This window comes from Mixophyes fleayi, chromosome 5, assembly GCF_038048845.1.
Source record: "Mixophyes fleayi isolate aMixFle1 chromosome 5, aMixFle1.hap1, whole genome shotgun sequence".
Classification (NCBI taxonomy): Eukaryota; Metazoa; Chordata; class Amphibia; order Anura; family Limnodynastidae; genus Mixophyes; species Mixophyes fleayi.
In genome coordinates, this window is record NC_134406.1 from 8,510,945 (window position 1) to 8,527,400 (window position 16,456).

The 16,456-nt window shown below is 40.4% G+C and overlaps 1 protein-coding gene across 3 annotated transcripts in view; it reads left to right on the plus strand.

Moving 5' to 3' along the window:
- The window catches only part of TRAPPC9 (trafficking protein particle complex subunit 9), a 456,795-nt gene that overhangs the window by 72,841 nt on the left and 367,498 nt on the right, over positions 1–16,456 (plus strand). For all 3 annotated transcript variants that reach the window (XM_075211675.1, XM_075211674.1, XM_075211676.1), the window contains exon 12: positions 7,073–7,158. In XM_075211675.1, the coding sequence (XP_075067776.1) occupies positions 7,073–7,158 (86 nt within the window). The remainder of the gene's footprint in view (positions 1–7,072; positions 7,159–16,456) is intronic.

The window sequence follows — 16,456 nt, forward strand, 5'->3', positions numbered from 1 at the left end:
ACAATACTTGTGTTAACACTTGCGCCTCATTAAGACCGGAGATGCGTAATGAGGGAGGCAATGGGCGGTCTAACTTAGGCCGAGTACAGTAAGGGAGTGTTTACACAATTGCGGCTGAGGCAGATCAGCACAGAAATGTATATACACCCGTCAGAAGGTGCAGACACACACTAGTTCAGGCACGGCCAACCTGTGGCTCCCCAGTCATTGTGAAGCTACAAATCCCAGCATGCTTTGCCAGCTATTATCTGGCTATTGGCTGGCAGAGCATGTTGGATCTTGTAGTTTCACAGCACCTGGAGAGCCATTGGTTGGCCGGGCCTGAACTAGCCAGTTCTGATTGGCTAATTGTGAATTCGCCTCTAATGCGGATAGGTGCTTTCTGCATTGATTGCACCTATATTATAAGCAGTACATTTTTTTTTTGCATCTTTCATTCGTACGCCAGAAGGAATATTATACCTGTTGTGTTGTATAAAGTCCAGTAGTGAAGGTGTTTTTCGCTATCAAAACAAACGTTAACAAACTTTTCTTGTGCTTATGACCTGGTTGTATGTATGTCTGATGTCAGCCCCATATTCTTATATTAGTCATGTTGTCTGCGGAATACAGCCTTGTAATTCTCTATGAACCAGAGGCACCACTGAGGCATGAGTCACGAGGCTTTTCTGTAATTAAGACATTATCAGTTGTGCACAATATACTCTTTATATTGTTTTTGTATCTTTCTGCTGTAGTGTCACCGTTGCATGTTGCTATATCACCTTTCATCCATGGAGTAAATTATTTGTTAGCGATATTTTCAGAGCCATTAAATATAAACTTTATAGCCCTCTTGGCTGCTCTCAGGATGGTAAAAATACGTTGCTAGAAAATAGACTTTGTAATAAAGTCCGACATGCTCAGCACACTGTCCTCATACTGCGGTCGGCCTGGAATTATAGTCCTCCAGAGTTTACTTCCTTTACTGCTGTGTTTGATAACCTGGGCTGTTTTCTGAGAATTAATTTGCACCTGAAAGAGAAAACGTTTCACCGGCCTCTTGTCCAACGTTTTACTTCTTTTATGAATAACATGAGGAATTGAGTGTTAAATGGACCTCAGAGAGCTGAGTGCAATGTTCAGAGCCCCCCGGCAGCCGGATACGACCTCGTTCTCAGGGAGTGCACTTGTGTATTTCTGTTCTCTGTTCCTCTAACGTAACCCAGAGATCAATAATTGAATTTGTTTCAGTGGCCTTTAGTCATCAGTCCGTCACGCTCCTGTCGTCCGTCTAATGTATAAATTAATAATTAGTGGTGGCATCCAGAACGACTTAACCATACTGACATTGTACAGGATTGTGGTTACACAGCCAGCGATGATCATTTTTATAGGAGGTTGATATAATCACGTATTTTCTAACTCTGCTAAGCGCTAGACCAGCTGCTAATTCAGAGCTTCGTCCATGGCATTCATGTGGACCTGGTGATAGAGACTGGTTCCTCCACTCGCTGATGACCTCCAGGGCAAGTTGCAGTTACACAGCTTGTAATTCATGATTGGATGGGGAATTAGAGTTACAATAACGCTGCTAAGTTACGATTACAAGGGCCTCTGTTGCAATTGGGAATTATCAATTTAAATATTTTCTGCAGATGTAATATGGTGTCTTTGGGTGCCAGCTGCCACCTGTCCCCTGGAAGATCATATTGGTCACCACTGTTTAGAGTAATAATGTTAGAGACTTTACAAAATGAAACAAAAGTAGCATCAAGTAGCATATAGGAAAAGAGATTTTTTTTATTTAATAAATAATTGACAAATAAATGATATAGTAAGATGAATATGGAAGAAAAAAAGCACACCATAGACTCCTAGCTGTAAAACAAAACTATTATAAGTTTATTAGAAATCATCTACAAATTTAATAATAAACTCATATAAATGTGAGCACTAGACAAGCATTTGTTGGGAATATATTTACTAAATGAATAGTATATATCCTGAAATCTCACATGGGGAGAGAACTCCTAAATTCAGCAGGTGTTGGCTGTTTGACAAAAGTCAGAGGAGTTTTCTCCCCATGTGAGATTTCAGAGTATATACTATCCATTTAGTGACTATATTCCCTGCAAATGCATGTCTAGTGCTCATATTTATATGAATATGCTGCTAGACACCCTGTTATGTTGGGTGCAATAGGCATCTGTCACCCCCTTTATTACTGATTTTAAGTTCTTCTTTAAACTTTTTGCCCATAGTATTGACATGTTTGGTTCCTGACAATCTGCATACATTACATTCTTGTACCCATCCATATTTACCTGTTGCTGCCAATGTACTAATCTTATGGATACCGCCATGGTATTAGATATATTGGGCCTGATTCATGTTTGTACGTATTGTAATGTATCTTGCTTGTTATAGCTCTGCGCATGCATCATAACTGTCCTTATGCCAACGAATGCAATCAAATGCAATTTATGTACGAAAGCAAATGACACGACAGCCTACAACTTTAGGGGCGGGATGGGACAGGGTTGGAATACCGTACGGTAAGGGTGTCCCGATGCCAATGCAGATGCGGGCAGTTCAAGTCCTGGGTTTCTTGTAAGTACGTCAGGTTTCAGCCGTATCATTTGCACCATAACAGGATAGATGTAAGTGCCGACTGATATCGATGACTGGCAAGGCATAGTCTTTTTTTATAAACCACACAAGTGCATGTCTCAAGGTAACACAGAACACGTGTATGCAAGGATAATAAGCTATATAAACGCATTGTATGTATAGTACATACTTGCCAGCTCTCCTGGAACGTCCGGGAGACTCCCGCATTTCGCGTGAGTCTCATGGACTCCCGGGAGAGTGTGGCAATCTCCCGCAGAATTAGGTCCAAAACGCCGCGATTCACAGGGAATCGCGGCGTTTGGCATGGGGGCGGGTTCAAAATTACGCACATTTTGGAGCCCCACCCCCTATCACGCTCACCTCCCCCGGCAGGCTCCCGGAAGCCAACTTTAGAAAGTTGGCAGGTATACGATAGTACACATTGAAAGCATCTTTATTTATGCATTTAGTGTAAAAAATAAAGTTGTTTTTTTTTTTTTACAATTCATGTATTAATGATTATACTGTTAAGAGTTGTTTATTTTTTTATAATATAATTTTTTTTTCCCATGTGTTCTGATGTGACCTTATATTGCACGTATACTTGTGCGTATACTGCCATCTGATTGTATACATACGCAGAGTAACCTTTAGGCAGAGCTACTTACTTATAATCAGATTCAAATCAATACGCATCTTGAAATACGCTTTGATTTTAATATGAATGGAACTACGCTTTAGTTACATGCTTTTTTTAAAAAAAAAACACAACTTGTGTGCAAGATGCACTTGGTCCTGAATCAGTCCCGTTATGTCCAGATGATTTCCTCTGTCCCTGAAATGTTTTATCCAATGTAACGTCACATTTATGAAACTCAGCCAGGAGGCAGCACGGTGACACTACTCTCTGTTCATAGATTTAATAGGCCGGTGGTGGCTTTACCAGGCTGGCAGTAGCAGTATGACACATCATTAGCTTATGCTGAAGGGGGTATCTTTACAGCCGCCATGTTGGACCATGTATCTTCAACTGATGTGGCAGAGTTGAGGTTCAAGGCAAATTGGGCAGAACTGTGCAACAGCGGTTAGCATTGCTGCCTAGCAGCGCTGGGGTCATGGGTTCGATTCCGGACAGAGCCCTAGTTTCTATGTTCTACCATTGTTTTGGTCATGGGTTCGATTCTGACCATGATGCTATCTGTGTGGAGTTTGTATATTCTCCCCGTATTTACATGTGTTTCCTCCGGGTGCTCTGTTTTTTTCCCCACACTCTAAAGCATACTGGTAGGTTTTAGGATTGTAGACTGTAAGGTCCAACAGACTTATGTGCATGACTACATATTCTCTGCTCAGCACTGATGAATTTTGCACTATATAAATAAAACAATAATAAATAATAAAACGTATTAGTCGGATATTCGCACACACTCCATTTCTTCCATTTAAATTATTTTCTGTTGTTCTTCAAATTTCACAATCAAAACTGTGGCTTCCTCCTCCAGAGAGACCATCAAAACTCTGTTAAATATGGAGCAGATAGACATAGTAAAGGTACTAGGACCTAACACCCCCAATATCTCATCCACTGGGAGCACTGTTAGAGTGTTCCATAGTTCCAAAGTAGACAGATATTTACCAGGTAACTGCTATGGATAGAATCAATTATACGAAGCATTTGACAAAGCCAATCTGAAAATGTTTGCAGATACAAAATAGCTTTCAAATTTGCTTAAAAATGTATCCATTCTTTTAGATGGTCATTCCCATTACTACAATGCCCCCTTTTTAGTAACTACTCCTCTAGTGTTGGTGGGTCACAGTGGACAATGCCAATCATTTGGAGGTTTGTATTATACATGAAAGCTGCTTGACAGGTGTGTATAGAACGTGGCTCTTGTATAGCTCAGAGGCTTTTTGTTTATAGAAGTTTAAAACACCAGCCTACTGCAGTCCTTAGGGAGGGCCTGCTACCTAGCAAATCAGTGCCCTCTAATTTCAAAAGAGCCACACATTACCCTTAATCTGAGTAATAAGTAAAAACAATTCATTTCATCAATAAAAGAGACACTCTCTGTAAGAGACACTCTCTATGTTACAAGCTGTAATAAACAAATCTGAGAAAGGAGTTGGGGGCCGCAGGTGACAGCTTGGAGGGCCGCATGCAGCCCCTGGGCCACTCTGTCCTAAACCCACCTTGTAATACATAGAAAAAGTTGTACTCTTTTTTGCATTACACACTATTGTCTGTATATCTTTAGCAATGTTTTTTTTCTACCTTTTAAATGTTCTAAAGTGTTACTTCTAAAATAAAATAAATCTATGTAGCTGTGTAGTCCTGTGGTTGTGGATAGATGATGATATAGGGTGTAGAACAGGATCCTCATTGTAACCACTGTAAATGGTGATCTGTATCACTCAGTAAGTCATTGAAGAGGGCAGCGTTACGACAGAGGAATCCTAAACAGAAACCCGTTTATGGAGCAGTAAAGATAAACAAGGTTTTTGGTGTAGGAGTCGTATGGATGGAGGGTTGTGTAATGGCTCGGAGAGCGAGCTGACACATAGTGCATGATTTGTTAGGCGCCATCAGTTATGTTCCTGCGCTGGGCGCCTCCAGGACCTGTTATTAAACAGTACTGCGAGATATATAGTGTGTAATAAAATCATACGGCTCATTAAAGGTACCAACACATTGTTTCTGAGTGCAAAGGGGGGACGGCCCCTGCACAGTGTATGGTAGAACACACACATTATATGGGAGCTTTCGTAGGACATAGACAATCTACCCTGTGTTGTCATTTTACATTTCTAGTTCATGTTTAGCATTAATATTTGTATGACATGTAATATATACCTAAATATTTGTTTTCTCATGGGTGCATTTGAGCACTACACTACACTTTCCAGCTGGTAAAATGGACCATTTAGAAGCAGTCAGAAACCACCATAAGTACAAGTGCTTCAGCTTGGAAAATGCAGCATGTAACAAGAAAACTGTGTTACCCATTAATTGTGACCTGTTACTAAGGGAGCGACTGACAAATTCCGAATGTCATTGTTCAGAAGTGTCCTAGTGAGCATACTTCCGAGAATCTTACACCTGCTGCAACCACTTCTTCAATGAGGTGCTAGGATTAGACTTGATCTGCTGGGAGAAAGCCCTGGATAGACAGTGAAGAACACTATCTAGGATCATAGTTCTCTGTGTCCACACACTCCCGTGGGTGTATCACTCTACAATATCCCCTACATTACAATGTTGAAAGCATTATTGAGAGTAACCACACAAGCATCCCCTCTTACACCCATCCAGCATAATTCACACTTCTACCCTGGCTGGGCACACTTAGACCTCAAACACTGGTCTCAAACTGAACTGTTGGAACTGCCCGTTCCCAGAGTTGTGCTGTCCCTCACAGGCAGCGAAATATGGATTTATTGACAAATTAGACACTGTCTAGCATCTCCCCATTTGCTGGCGAGAGACCAGACTTTCTTCCTCTCTACAGCTGCCTTGAGCGCACTATCTCATCAATATACAAAATTCTGATGAACGGCTCTGACCTCTCCCACATCCTATGCTAGGGCCTGGAAAAGCGGGTCGTTTAATTGGTGTATTCCTGCTCCTGCAGCCCCAAGGATTGGAAATACAACACAAAATATGTCACCCTCCCAAATCTTTGTTTGAGATACAACAAGGCGATTGCCAGCCCATCTATATTTGATTGGAATGCCCAGACCTAGTGGTTTTTGCAAAGACATTATTAACATCTTATCAGAAATACTAGGGAATTTGGTACCAAGAGGACACTGGTTTTGGCTACTCCTAAAAGCAAGTCAACTACACCTCCCCCATTCCACAATTCAGGATGGGGTCAATGGAGGAAATCTTCTTGTCTGTTCGACAAAAAGATGGCCAAACAGTTGACTCCCCCTCCCTCCCCCCCCCCCCAACTTTTCTAGAATGTGCACAAGCGGCATCTTCTACTGAGGATGCGATCACGGTTGACCTTATAATGGTAGCCTGCTCAGATTAAGCTATGTAATGGTCTGTGCTTCTGTCTCTAACATGGTTATAATAATGATCAGTGAATGAAATATAATTAATGTGTTCGACTTGGAGCTGTCCATTTTTGGTATTAAATTAGAAACTTAAGCTTTTATTAATTTTAGATATTATATTAATACTGTTAGAAATTATAATGCCTTTATAAAATTAATGGTTTCATTTCATTGATATAACATTAATGCCAGAGCAGTGCGTCAGATCTACCGCCACCTCTTGGTTATACATGGTAATGCAGTATTGTTTAGTATTCTTATAATAAAGTAAAGTTTTTTATATCACTATGCAAATTAAAGTTAAATACTGCTGTAAATGGGCAGGTGATAAAATAGGCATAGAAATAGGTTTGCATATAGTACAGTGTAAACTTAATTGTGATCTCTCTCCATTATTATTCTGTTTTGTCTCATGCAGATTTCCAGTGGGTACAAGGAGATGTGTGTGAAGTTCAGCTGATGGTTTACAATCCAATGCCCTTTGAACTCAGAGTAGAGACCATGGTAAGTCACCATTTTTCCGCACACATACACAATTGGCATAGTTTTTTTGTGTGTGTGTACATGACTGAAATGGCCTCAACCAATCTATCAGAGCATAGAGCATTTCAACCTACAAGAGCTAGATCAATATATAGACAATCAAAATAGTAGAATAGAAACATGAATACAATATGTATAACAGCAGCTTTATATAACACAAATTTGTTCCATCCAATTTATTAAATGCTCATATCTACCTGTACCTATAGCCATGACATAAACAAACATGTGGCACTGATGGCATCCACCCATGTGAGCTAAGGGAGCTAAGTTTATTCATTGATAGACAACTATTTCTTATATTTATTAACTCTCTACATGAATTTGCTGTTTTTCTTAGTAATGTGTATTACGTAATATGAATTGTTTGTTTCTTCAGTTATATGGCATAAAATAAACTTTCTGGGTATAAGGGGAGGAAACATTTATTTACTGATATATTGATGTATGTGCACATCTCTCAGTAATGGTGATAATAAAAGCAACATTTTGATTAGTTAACTCCTAAATGATGTTCTGTGCAATATTTACATGGCAATTATTTGATGCCAGAAAGGGGGATGCAGAGGGATGTAACAGAGAGGACAATCAATACATTACAATCATCTTAAGCCAACTTGTTTTCCACAGCTAACTGCACCTGTTGTAAGTCCTGAATGACCAGACCGTTTCATATTATGCATTCTGACTACATCCTATTTATGTTTAGGATACACATAACATTATAAATGTATATTGTATGAGTGACTGCAAAGTCCAGGTTCTGGGGAATTCAAGGCCGTAATCTCTCGCTTGACAGGGATACCTGCCTACTATATCAAAGTCATTTGTCTAATTTTTAATTTCTCCCTATGAAGACAGGGACAAAATAGTTTTTGCATTGAGAAATGCTCCAACTTTCACTGTAAATTTTCTCCTTACGCTTGGAGTGTGTGAAGAGTGAATGGAGCATTTTCATTATTCTCACTTCTTAGATAAAGTGTGAATATGAAAGCAGAGAAGAGTGTAAACCCTATGTGATGGGTATTACAGTGCATCATTTTTGTACCGTATGTCTCTAAAATCCACACAAAGGAATCCCCAAATCCTACCATAATTGCTCCCTCCCCCCTAGGAAACATGAATTTGAGAGTTGTGTGACATCTCAGTTTAATGGATTGTTCCCTCTTGTTAAAAAAAACTAAATACATTTTTCATTGTGTGAGTGTCCTGTGCGAAATAAGTGTATAAAGATAGTTATGGGTAATATAGTAAAGACCAACCATCTAGTGCACCAGCGGGATATTTGTCTATGCACTATGGAAAGGAAACTTTGCCAGATTGGCATGAGATTAAAAAAGGAAGAGGAAATCATTTCCCGGTAAGGTACGTTTATTAGCTCAATTGAGATAGGTTAGAAAGCTCTTCGGAGCAATAATCAGGTAGCGTTTTGGTGTGCTTGTTGCACAATGACAAGCATATGCATAGGAATCTAGACCTAGACCCCAAAAAACCCCCAGGGTTTTCTGGTTTTGCGACAAGTATTTTATTTATTATGGAATGTCTGCTTGTTTTTTATTTCTAAACTGCTTTTGTTGTATTTTATTGTATTTTGGTTTTTGAAGATTTAAAGATTTATTTTTATTTTGCGTATTTCCATTATAATAAAAAATGTAAATTCTGACCTGAGTAATGATTACTGTGTTTTTATACTATTTATGGGCCATGCATATTGCAGTTGCGTAAGATGTCTTTTTTTTGTATTGTAAAATGTCAGAAAGTACGTTTTAGAAGACAGACAAATGACTGTTAACATCTCACAATATACATAAATGTATATTGTGAGATATGGTGAGACACAATGCTTTCTTCAAAAAAGGGCCGTTGTAGACACGGAGAGCTTGTGGCTTTAAAAATGACACTTAACTGTTTAGAGATGAGGAAATAACAGCTGCAGAAACACCCAGGACAATAACCGGTAGCTGGAGATATTATTGTGGTAAAATAGGTCTTTGTAAATCTCGACAAATAAAGCAAAATTTTAATCTATTAACACCAAAATTATCTTCTGTGTGATATTTATTTGCAGAATGCCTTAACACATGAGGGGGTTATGGCAAATACAGAATTAAAAACATAATCTACAAAGGGATAAGATGCCTCATTTGCTATAAACCTGTAGCTTTAGAGGATGAGCCCAGATAATTTATATGATTTTTGGGGGTCAGGAAGGACCCCATTTTGCCTCCAATAAACTGATTTGGCAACTGTCACACGGGGGGGTTTTGTTGCGGTTGAACTTAACAGACCTGTGTCTTTTTTTTAATCTTACTAACTATAGAATTATGTAATTTGGATCCTCTTTGAATATTAAGCTCTAGCAACTTTAGACAAATAGTGGAACAAAACCCAGAATTAAACAATTGTTTCAAAATGTATAATTAAGCGTCCAGTAACACGCGTGACCACGATAAATGGATTGCTCATTCTTTGCCTTTACATAAAGAAACACAAACGTACGTAGAGTCCTGAGTTCCTGGGGAGACTTTGCATTATGTAACAACATCATGGCAGCACCCACTCAGCAGGAAGGCATGCTGGGAAATGCGACTGGAAGATGACTTAATGGTAGAAAATCACTCTGGAAGAGATGTGATTGTGTGTCCCATAGGGCTGAACTGAAATTACACCCTGATCCTGTTTCCAATCTTGTTACCAGCGCTGTGTGGTTGGATGGGTCGAGTGTGAATGTTAATAAGTGACTCTTACATGGCATCTTACTATAAGTATTTATATATAACATTCCCATCTATTATAATGCGTATCTATGTGATGTTAAATACGTTTGTGTGTTGGGTATGTGGACTGTGCTTGTTGGTAGGACATGGGCGCAGGTTTTGCATTTTTTGTTTTTGCAAAGGAAGGTGCCAGTCTCTGATGGTGATGAGAGGGCACTTCTAACGAGGAGGTTTCTTAAGTTGGAGGCTGTTTGTATGAAAGGAGAGGTACAGTTGGGAATATTTCCTTCAGTCTATTGTCTGAAATATGGGTTGAAGGTCAGCAGCAGTTTACCCCAAGATGTTCATGTGGGGATTGTAAGTGACCACTAGGGGCACCCTGCTGTTAACCTCCTTCTGTTTGTAATCCAGGAGGCTACTCATTGGGATCCTTGTGGCTCTGTGGATCTGTTAATCTATAACTATTGGATGGTGTCCTTGTTGTAGGAATGTATTCCTCAGTGATAGCAGGTGTTGTTTTCTGTCTTCACTGTCTGAACAAATTAGAATATATCTCAGAGCTTGGCTGTAAATGATGGACTTCTTTATGTGAAACCTCTAGCATACTTCCGTATATTGATGATTTGCTACTAATCTGGACGGGCTCTGAAGATGAACTGCTGACTTTCCATGAAAACTTCTACAAATTTCACCCAACCATTAGACTCACTCTTAACTACTCACGATCTCAGATACATTTCCTGGACATGACCCTATACCAGGGTTTCCCAACCCCAGTCCTCAGGGCTCCCCAACAGTGCAGGTTTTCTATATCTCCTTGCTGGAGCACAGGTGTATTCATTACTGACTGACACATTGTAACAGATCCACAGGTGGTCCTAATTATGTCACATGTGATCCGGAAAACCTGCACTGTTAGGGAGCCCTGAGGACTGGGTTTGGGGAACCCTGCCCTATACAATAAAAACAATACTATACAAACAACAGTCTACCATAAACCTACAGGCCACCCAGCATATCTGAGATGGAACAGCTTTCACCCAGGACACATAAAGAAGTTCCAAAATGTATGAAACTCCCATTGTCCCATAGATTGTAAGCCTGCGAGCAGCCTTCTCACCTCTTTGTCTGTTTTACCCAGTTTGTTTATTAGTTTACTGTGTTTGTCCCCAATTGTAAAGCGCTACGAAAAATGTTGGCGCTATATAAATAAATGATGATGAGGATGATGTTACTATTTAGGACCATCCCCTTTATTGGTTTAAATTTGTCCCAGTTTTTCATCTAAGATTCTGCTCGTGTGATGCTGCTCATTGGATTCTTACTTATGCCTTCAATTAATCATGAGGCACAGCAGGACTGTCCTTATTACAGGTGTCACGTTTGTGTGTTTGAAGGTTTTTATTACATTGGGCCTAGAAATGTGTTTTCTGCAGAAGTGTAAAGTGCAAAACGCGCCTTTTTGACAGTAAAGGACAAGTACTGACCTCAAAGACCTCATTCTTGTTGATGGGAAACGTAGGTGTGCCAGGGATCCCCCTCCTTAAATGCTCCTCATTCTCCAACCCTTACCTCATTTAACTATTCTTCTCTCCCAAAATAAACTCTCTTTTTTGCATGCTGGTGCAAAGTAATTATACTTGTACACTCTCCACAAGGAACTCCCCAATCCACCCAAATCCTCCCATCAGGCAGCGCAACCTTTTGCACACCCCCCTCAGACGCCTTAATCAACTGCAAGTCCATGCAGAGTTTATAATATCACAATAGAGCATTTGTGTGGGCAGTTTGCACTGTATGAGCCTTAGCATCTCTGGTATGACTATGGAGTGGAGATGTAGGTGTTCGCAGGGGGTTACGATTAGAAGCTTCTGGGACAAGAGGGTCTTCTCTGTGTAAAACTCTGGACTGAGTAGCTGTGGTTGGCAGAGACGGTTACTCTTTCTTCCACTCCACCAGATTCGATTGCAGTTCACTCTCCACTGGTGAATACCAAGCTGATTGGATGCTTTTATTTGCTGCATATTTATTGCATTTCCATTTTATGTACAAAGGGGTTAAATCTTTAAAGGCGCTGTCCGCTTTTGTTCCCAGGACATGTTCAAGGTGCACATTTTTCACAGATGTCCTTAGTAAGTGGAACTGGGGAAGCTGGCTAATAGATTGACGAAAGACAGCAAAGGACAGCCTCTATATCGGGCAGGTTAATTTCAAGCTCTGAGGCCTCCTGATGAATATGGTTGTCAGCTTTTATGCTTTTAATGATAAGTGCAGAACAAGCACCCACCAGAGACGTCCCTGCTCCGTGTGTGGCTTTGTGTGTGGAGGACGGGTGAGCTGACATTAAGGAGGATCATTGAGTCTCTATTGTCCTGTGTCTCCAGAATCCCCCAGTGACCTCCTCGCTTCCTAGAATTTATAACAAAGTTAAAATAATGCTGGGTAAAGTGGATTAGCTGCAGCAAGGTTGTGTTATGGCTGACGATCATACGCCCCAGGGCGCTGTGTAGGGTTTCAGAACACAGACGTCATGAGCATTAATAGGCCTGTAATAGATGTAATTCCTCGTTACAACATATGTAAGCATTTTTCCTGCCAGTGCACATAGCAAGCATGGAAGAACAAGATAAGAGGGTCACTGTGACCAGGGAGCTGGCGGTGGGCTGTTGTGACAATGTCTCCAGAGTCCTTTCCTAGCTATTTTGGTTCTCTTGTGCCAATTGTGGCATTAATTGCCAGAGGGAAGGAAAGTTTTTTATCTTCCTTTACTGTTTAACTGTTTAATGTCCGGCAGTGCAAAATGTTCTGCAGTTGCTGTCATCAGTCAGGTAAAAAAGACATATAAGAAGAAACGACAACTATCTTTTTTTGCATTTTGCTCCGCATGTATTTTTTTCTGTGCTCTTTTAAGCACACTGTCACTGCTGTGTGTGATGGGGGTATAACCCCTGCTCTGATGCTGTACTTCTGTCCATCCCACAGAAAACACAGACTACTGTACTGAGAGTAGTGCACTGTACTGGGCAGTACGTTGGCTCAGTGGTTAGCACTTCTGCCTCACAGCACTGGGGTCATGAGTTCAATTCCTGACCTTGGCCTTATCTGTGTGGAGTTTGTATGTTCTCCCCGTGTTTGCGTGGGTTTCCTCCGGGTACTCCGGTTTCCTCCCACACTCCAAAAACATACTGGTAGGTTAATTGGCTGCTATCAAAAATTTATCCTAGTCTCTTTCCCTCTCTGTCTGTCTGTGTGTGTATGTTATGGAATTTAGACTGTAAGCTCCAATGGGGCAGGGACTGATGTGAGTGAGTTCTCTGTACAGCGCTGCGGAATCAGTGGCGCTATATAAATAAATGGTGATGATGGTGATGATGAGTAGTGAGCACATTTGTAATATAATGACGTTCAGTGTGTGACTGCTTGTCGTGCCCTGAGTTGTTCACAGCTTGAATCAGATACTTGAAGCTCTGAAAGAGCAAGTGAAGCCACTACTTGACATAAATGTATTAAAGTCTTTGTGTTGCTGAGCTGAATAATATATATTCACACCTGCAGCCGGTTAGGAGGGAGGTCCTATTTTAGCAGAGGAGAGTGATTACCCGCTCATCACACCTCTGCAGAAATGCACTTTGTGGATTGGTTGATTCATTCACAGGAGCCCAAGCCATTAGTCCAGTGATGGCAGTATCAGCTTTTTGAGCTGTGTCGGGCCCAAATTAGGACGCTGTGCTAAATATCTGGGAGAATCTTTGTGGCTTGAGTGCCAAACTGAATAGACATGATCTTGCTGAACTCTGTCTAGTGTGCTTCAATGTCAGCCAACATTTGGGGTTTTATTGTCATAGATGATACTTAAGCAAGCACCATCTATAACCAGTGCTCTCAATTTACATCTCCATTCTCAGAAAGGGGCTAGCAAGCCCAACGACTAGCTTCCCATGGCCCATCTACAGGAAATCCCACGTCTAATGAGAAAATTAAGCACAGTCGTGGATCACTTCCATTTCATTGTCAGATCATGCGGCTACATCTATCATCTTAGATATTTCACATATGCCCCCTCTAATTTGAACTGTCACTTGTATATGGGTGGCTCGCAAACGCATAATCCATGGCAAATTAATCAGCGTAAATACTGCCTGGAAAAATAATACCAGGAGAGAATAATGCAACTTAAATCGTAGAATCACGTCTCTCAAATGACAACTAAACTTGCTACTTTGACAAAAAGCTGCCTCGCTAACAGACTAAAAACAAAGTGCACCAAAAATGGATTTCCATTAAAAACAAACAGCACCTATTAATTCACTAAAGAGAGGATATGAAAAATGTTTACAGGTATGACTAAGTTCCTTTAGCACACGTGGGTGGAATATCATGTTGGCTAGGTGCTTTGTGTATTAATCTGGTTTTGGTGTAACTCAACCTTCTCTTGTGTCACAGTAACATTCAGCAGTGTGTTTAGGCTTTTGCCACACAAACTATTTCAAGCCATTTTGCTGCTCTGTTTATTTGAGATGTTTGAAATAATCTTTCATATGTTTGAACAGACCATTATTCATGTTCTGATAAATGTATTTATGTCAGCGTGGATGTACAAATGTAACAAAATCTGTGATGCTTCCAATAAACATGTCTGTCTATTACCAGTAATAAGGTAAAGTATTTAATTCTCTGTGCTAATAACACACTGTCCTGCTTTATTTATTGTGTTTTTGGTGTCAGTTTTCAGCCTTTAACTTTTAATTTTTTTTTTACTTTTGGTTTTTATTCTGCTTCACTAGTCAGGGATTCATTTGATTCCAAAGTTTCACCATGTTGCTGCTGATTTAATTGTGGATTGAGGTTTTTTTTTTTTTTAAAGATAAAAAGTTATTTGAAAAGAACATGTTCTTTAATCTCCCAAATAGTTCCATCCTTGTAGCAGTTTCTCATCATGCAGCTGACATTAGCAGTCCTATTGCTGTTAACATCCCTGGCACTGTGTTTCTATACATCTCGCTGCAGAGACTGGCAGTGACAAGCTCCTGAACGATTGCCAGATCTCGCTCACTGAATCCTCATTTCACCCGCTCTCCTCTCGCCGCTTGTCAAACACAAGTGGCTGTTTTGTTGCTTAATTAGTGCGAATAATCTCTCTCCTCTCTAACATGATAAGTTGTTTTAATAACCAGTTCTAGTGGGACGGGTAAAATATAAACAGGCAAATGATTTGATACCAGGGTGATGTGCTTTTATACATCGATACATTCACCCTCGTTCCCAACATAAGTTAAAGATAGTTTTCACAACCAGAGACCTGCAGAAAATGTAATCTTATCTATGTTCTGTGTAAAATGCCCTTTATTACAGTTAATAAAATGTATGCAGAACAGTCAATGAAATGTACGCAAATTATCTAATTTTCAACTGGACAATAATGAATTCTAAGAAATTCATTTTTTAATATTTATATACAAATCCCATAGATTGTAAGCTTGCGAGCAGGGCCTTGTCACCTCTTTCTCTGTTTTACCCAGTTTGTTTATTACTGTGTTTATCCCCAATTGTAAAGCGCTACGGAATTTGCTGGTGCTATATAAATAAATGTTGATGATGATGCAAACTACAGTTAGAACATTTTTCAAGCAGTTTTAGCGTTGGATGCAAAGAAGGCGTTTGATAGGGTCTCTTGGCCCTTCCTGTTTTTAGCCCTTCACGCTTTTGGTTTTAAGAGTAAATTCCTTACACCCATTTGGACGCTATACGCTAACCGCACCTCCAGGGTCGTGACGACTGGCCAGGTCCCTGATTCACCTCCGTAATGGCACCCGACAGGGCTGCCCTATCTTGCCATTGCTATTTGCACTTTGCATTGAACCATTAGCTGCTGCAGTCCGAAACAATGAAAACATCTCAGGAATCCCACTGAGACCAATTCACTAAAAAATAACTTTGTTTGCGTATGATGTGCTTTTGACGCTGTCCAACCCCCGGATATCTCTTCTTAACCTTCTGTCCGAATTTGCACCATATGGACAACTGTCCGGGTTATAAGATACCAAATCCAAGGCCATGGCTTTTTTTTTATCTCCGCCAAACACAGCAGCATCTGGAGGAGTCTTTTAAATTCCAATGGCGCCCTCAGGTTTTTCACTAGCTAGGCGTGGCGATCACAAGAAACTACTCTGACCTGTACCATTTTAACTACTCCCACCTTGTTGACCAAATATATTGGGAACTACCTAAAGGGCAATTTTTGTTTATTTCCTGGACAGGTCGGATTAATGTAGTAAAGATGAACATCTTGTCATGTTTGTTGTACTTGTTCCATGTCTGGGTTTCCCCTTACATCCTGAGGGTTCTGCTGATGGCGTGTGGCAAATTTATATGGGGCGTCAAGAAGCCAGGTCTCAAGCACTCCACCCTAGCGAAACCCGCTGACGAAGGGGGACTTGGTCTCCCTCTTCTCTCTAAATATTACTATGCCACCCAATTGCACCATGTGAATTCTTGGCATATAGTGGGTGGATAGTGAGAACACTATGTCCCTGGAGGCCACG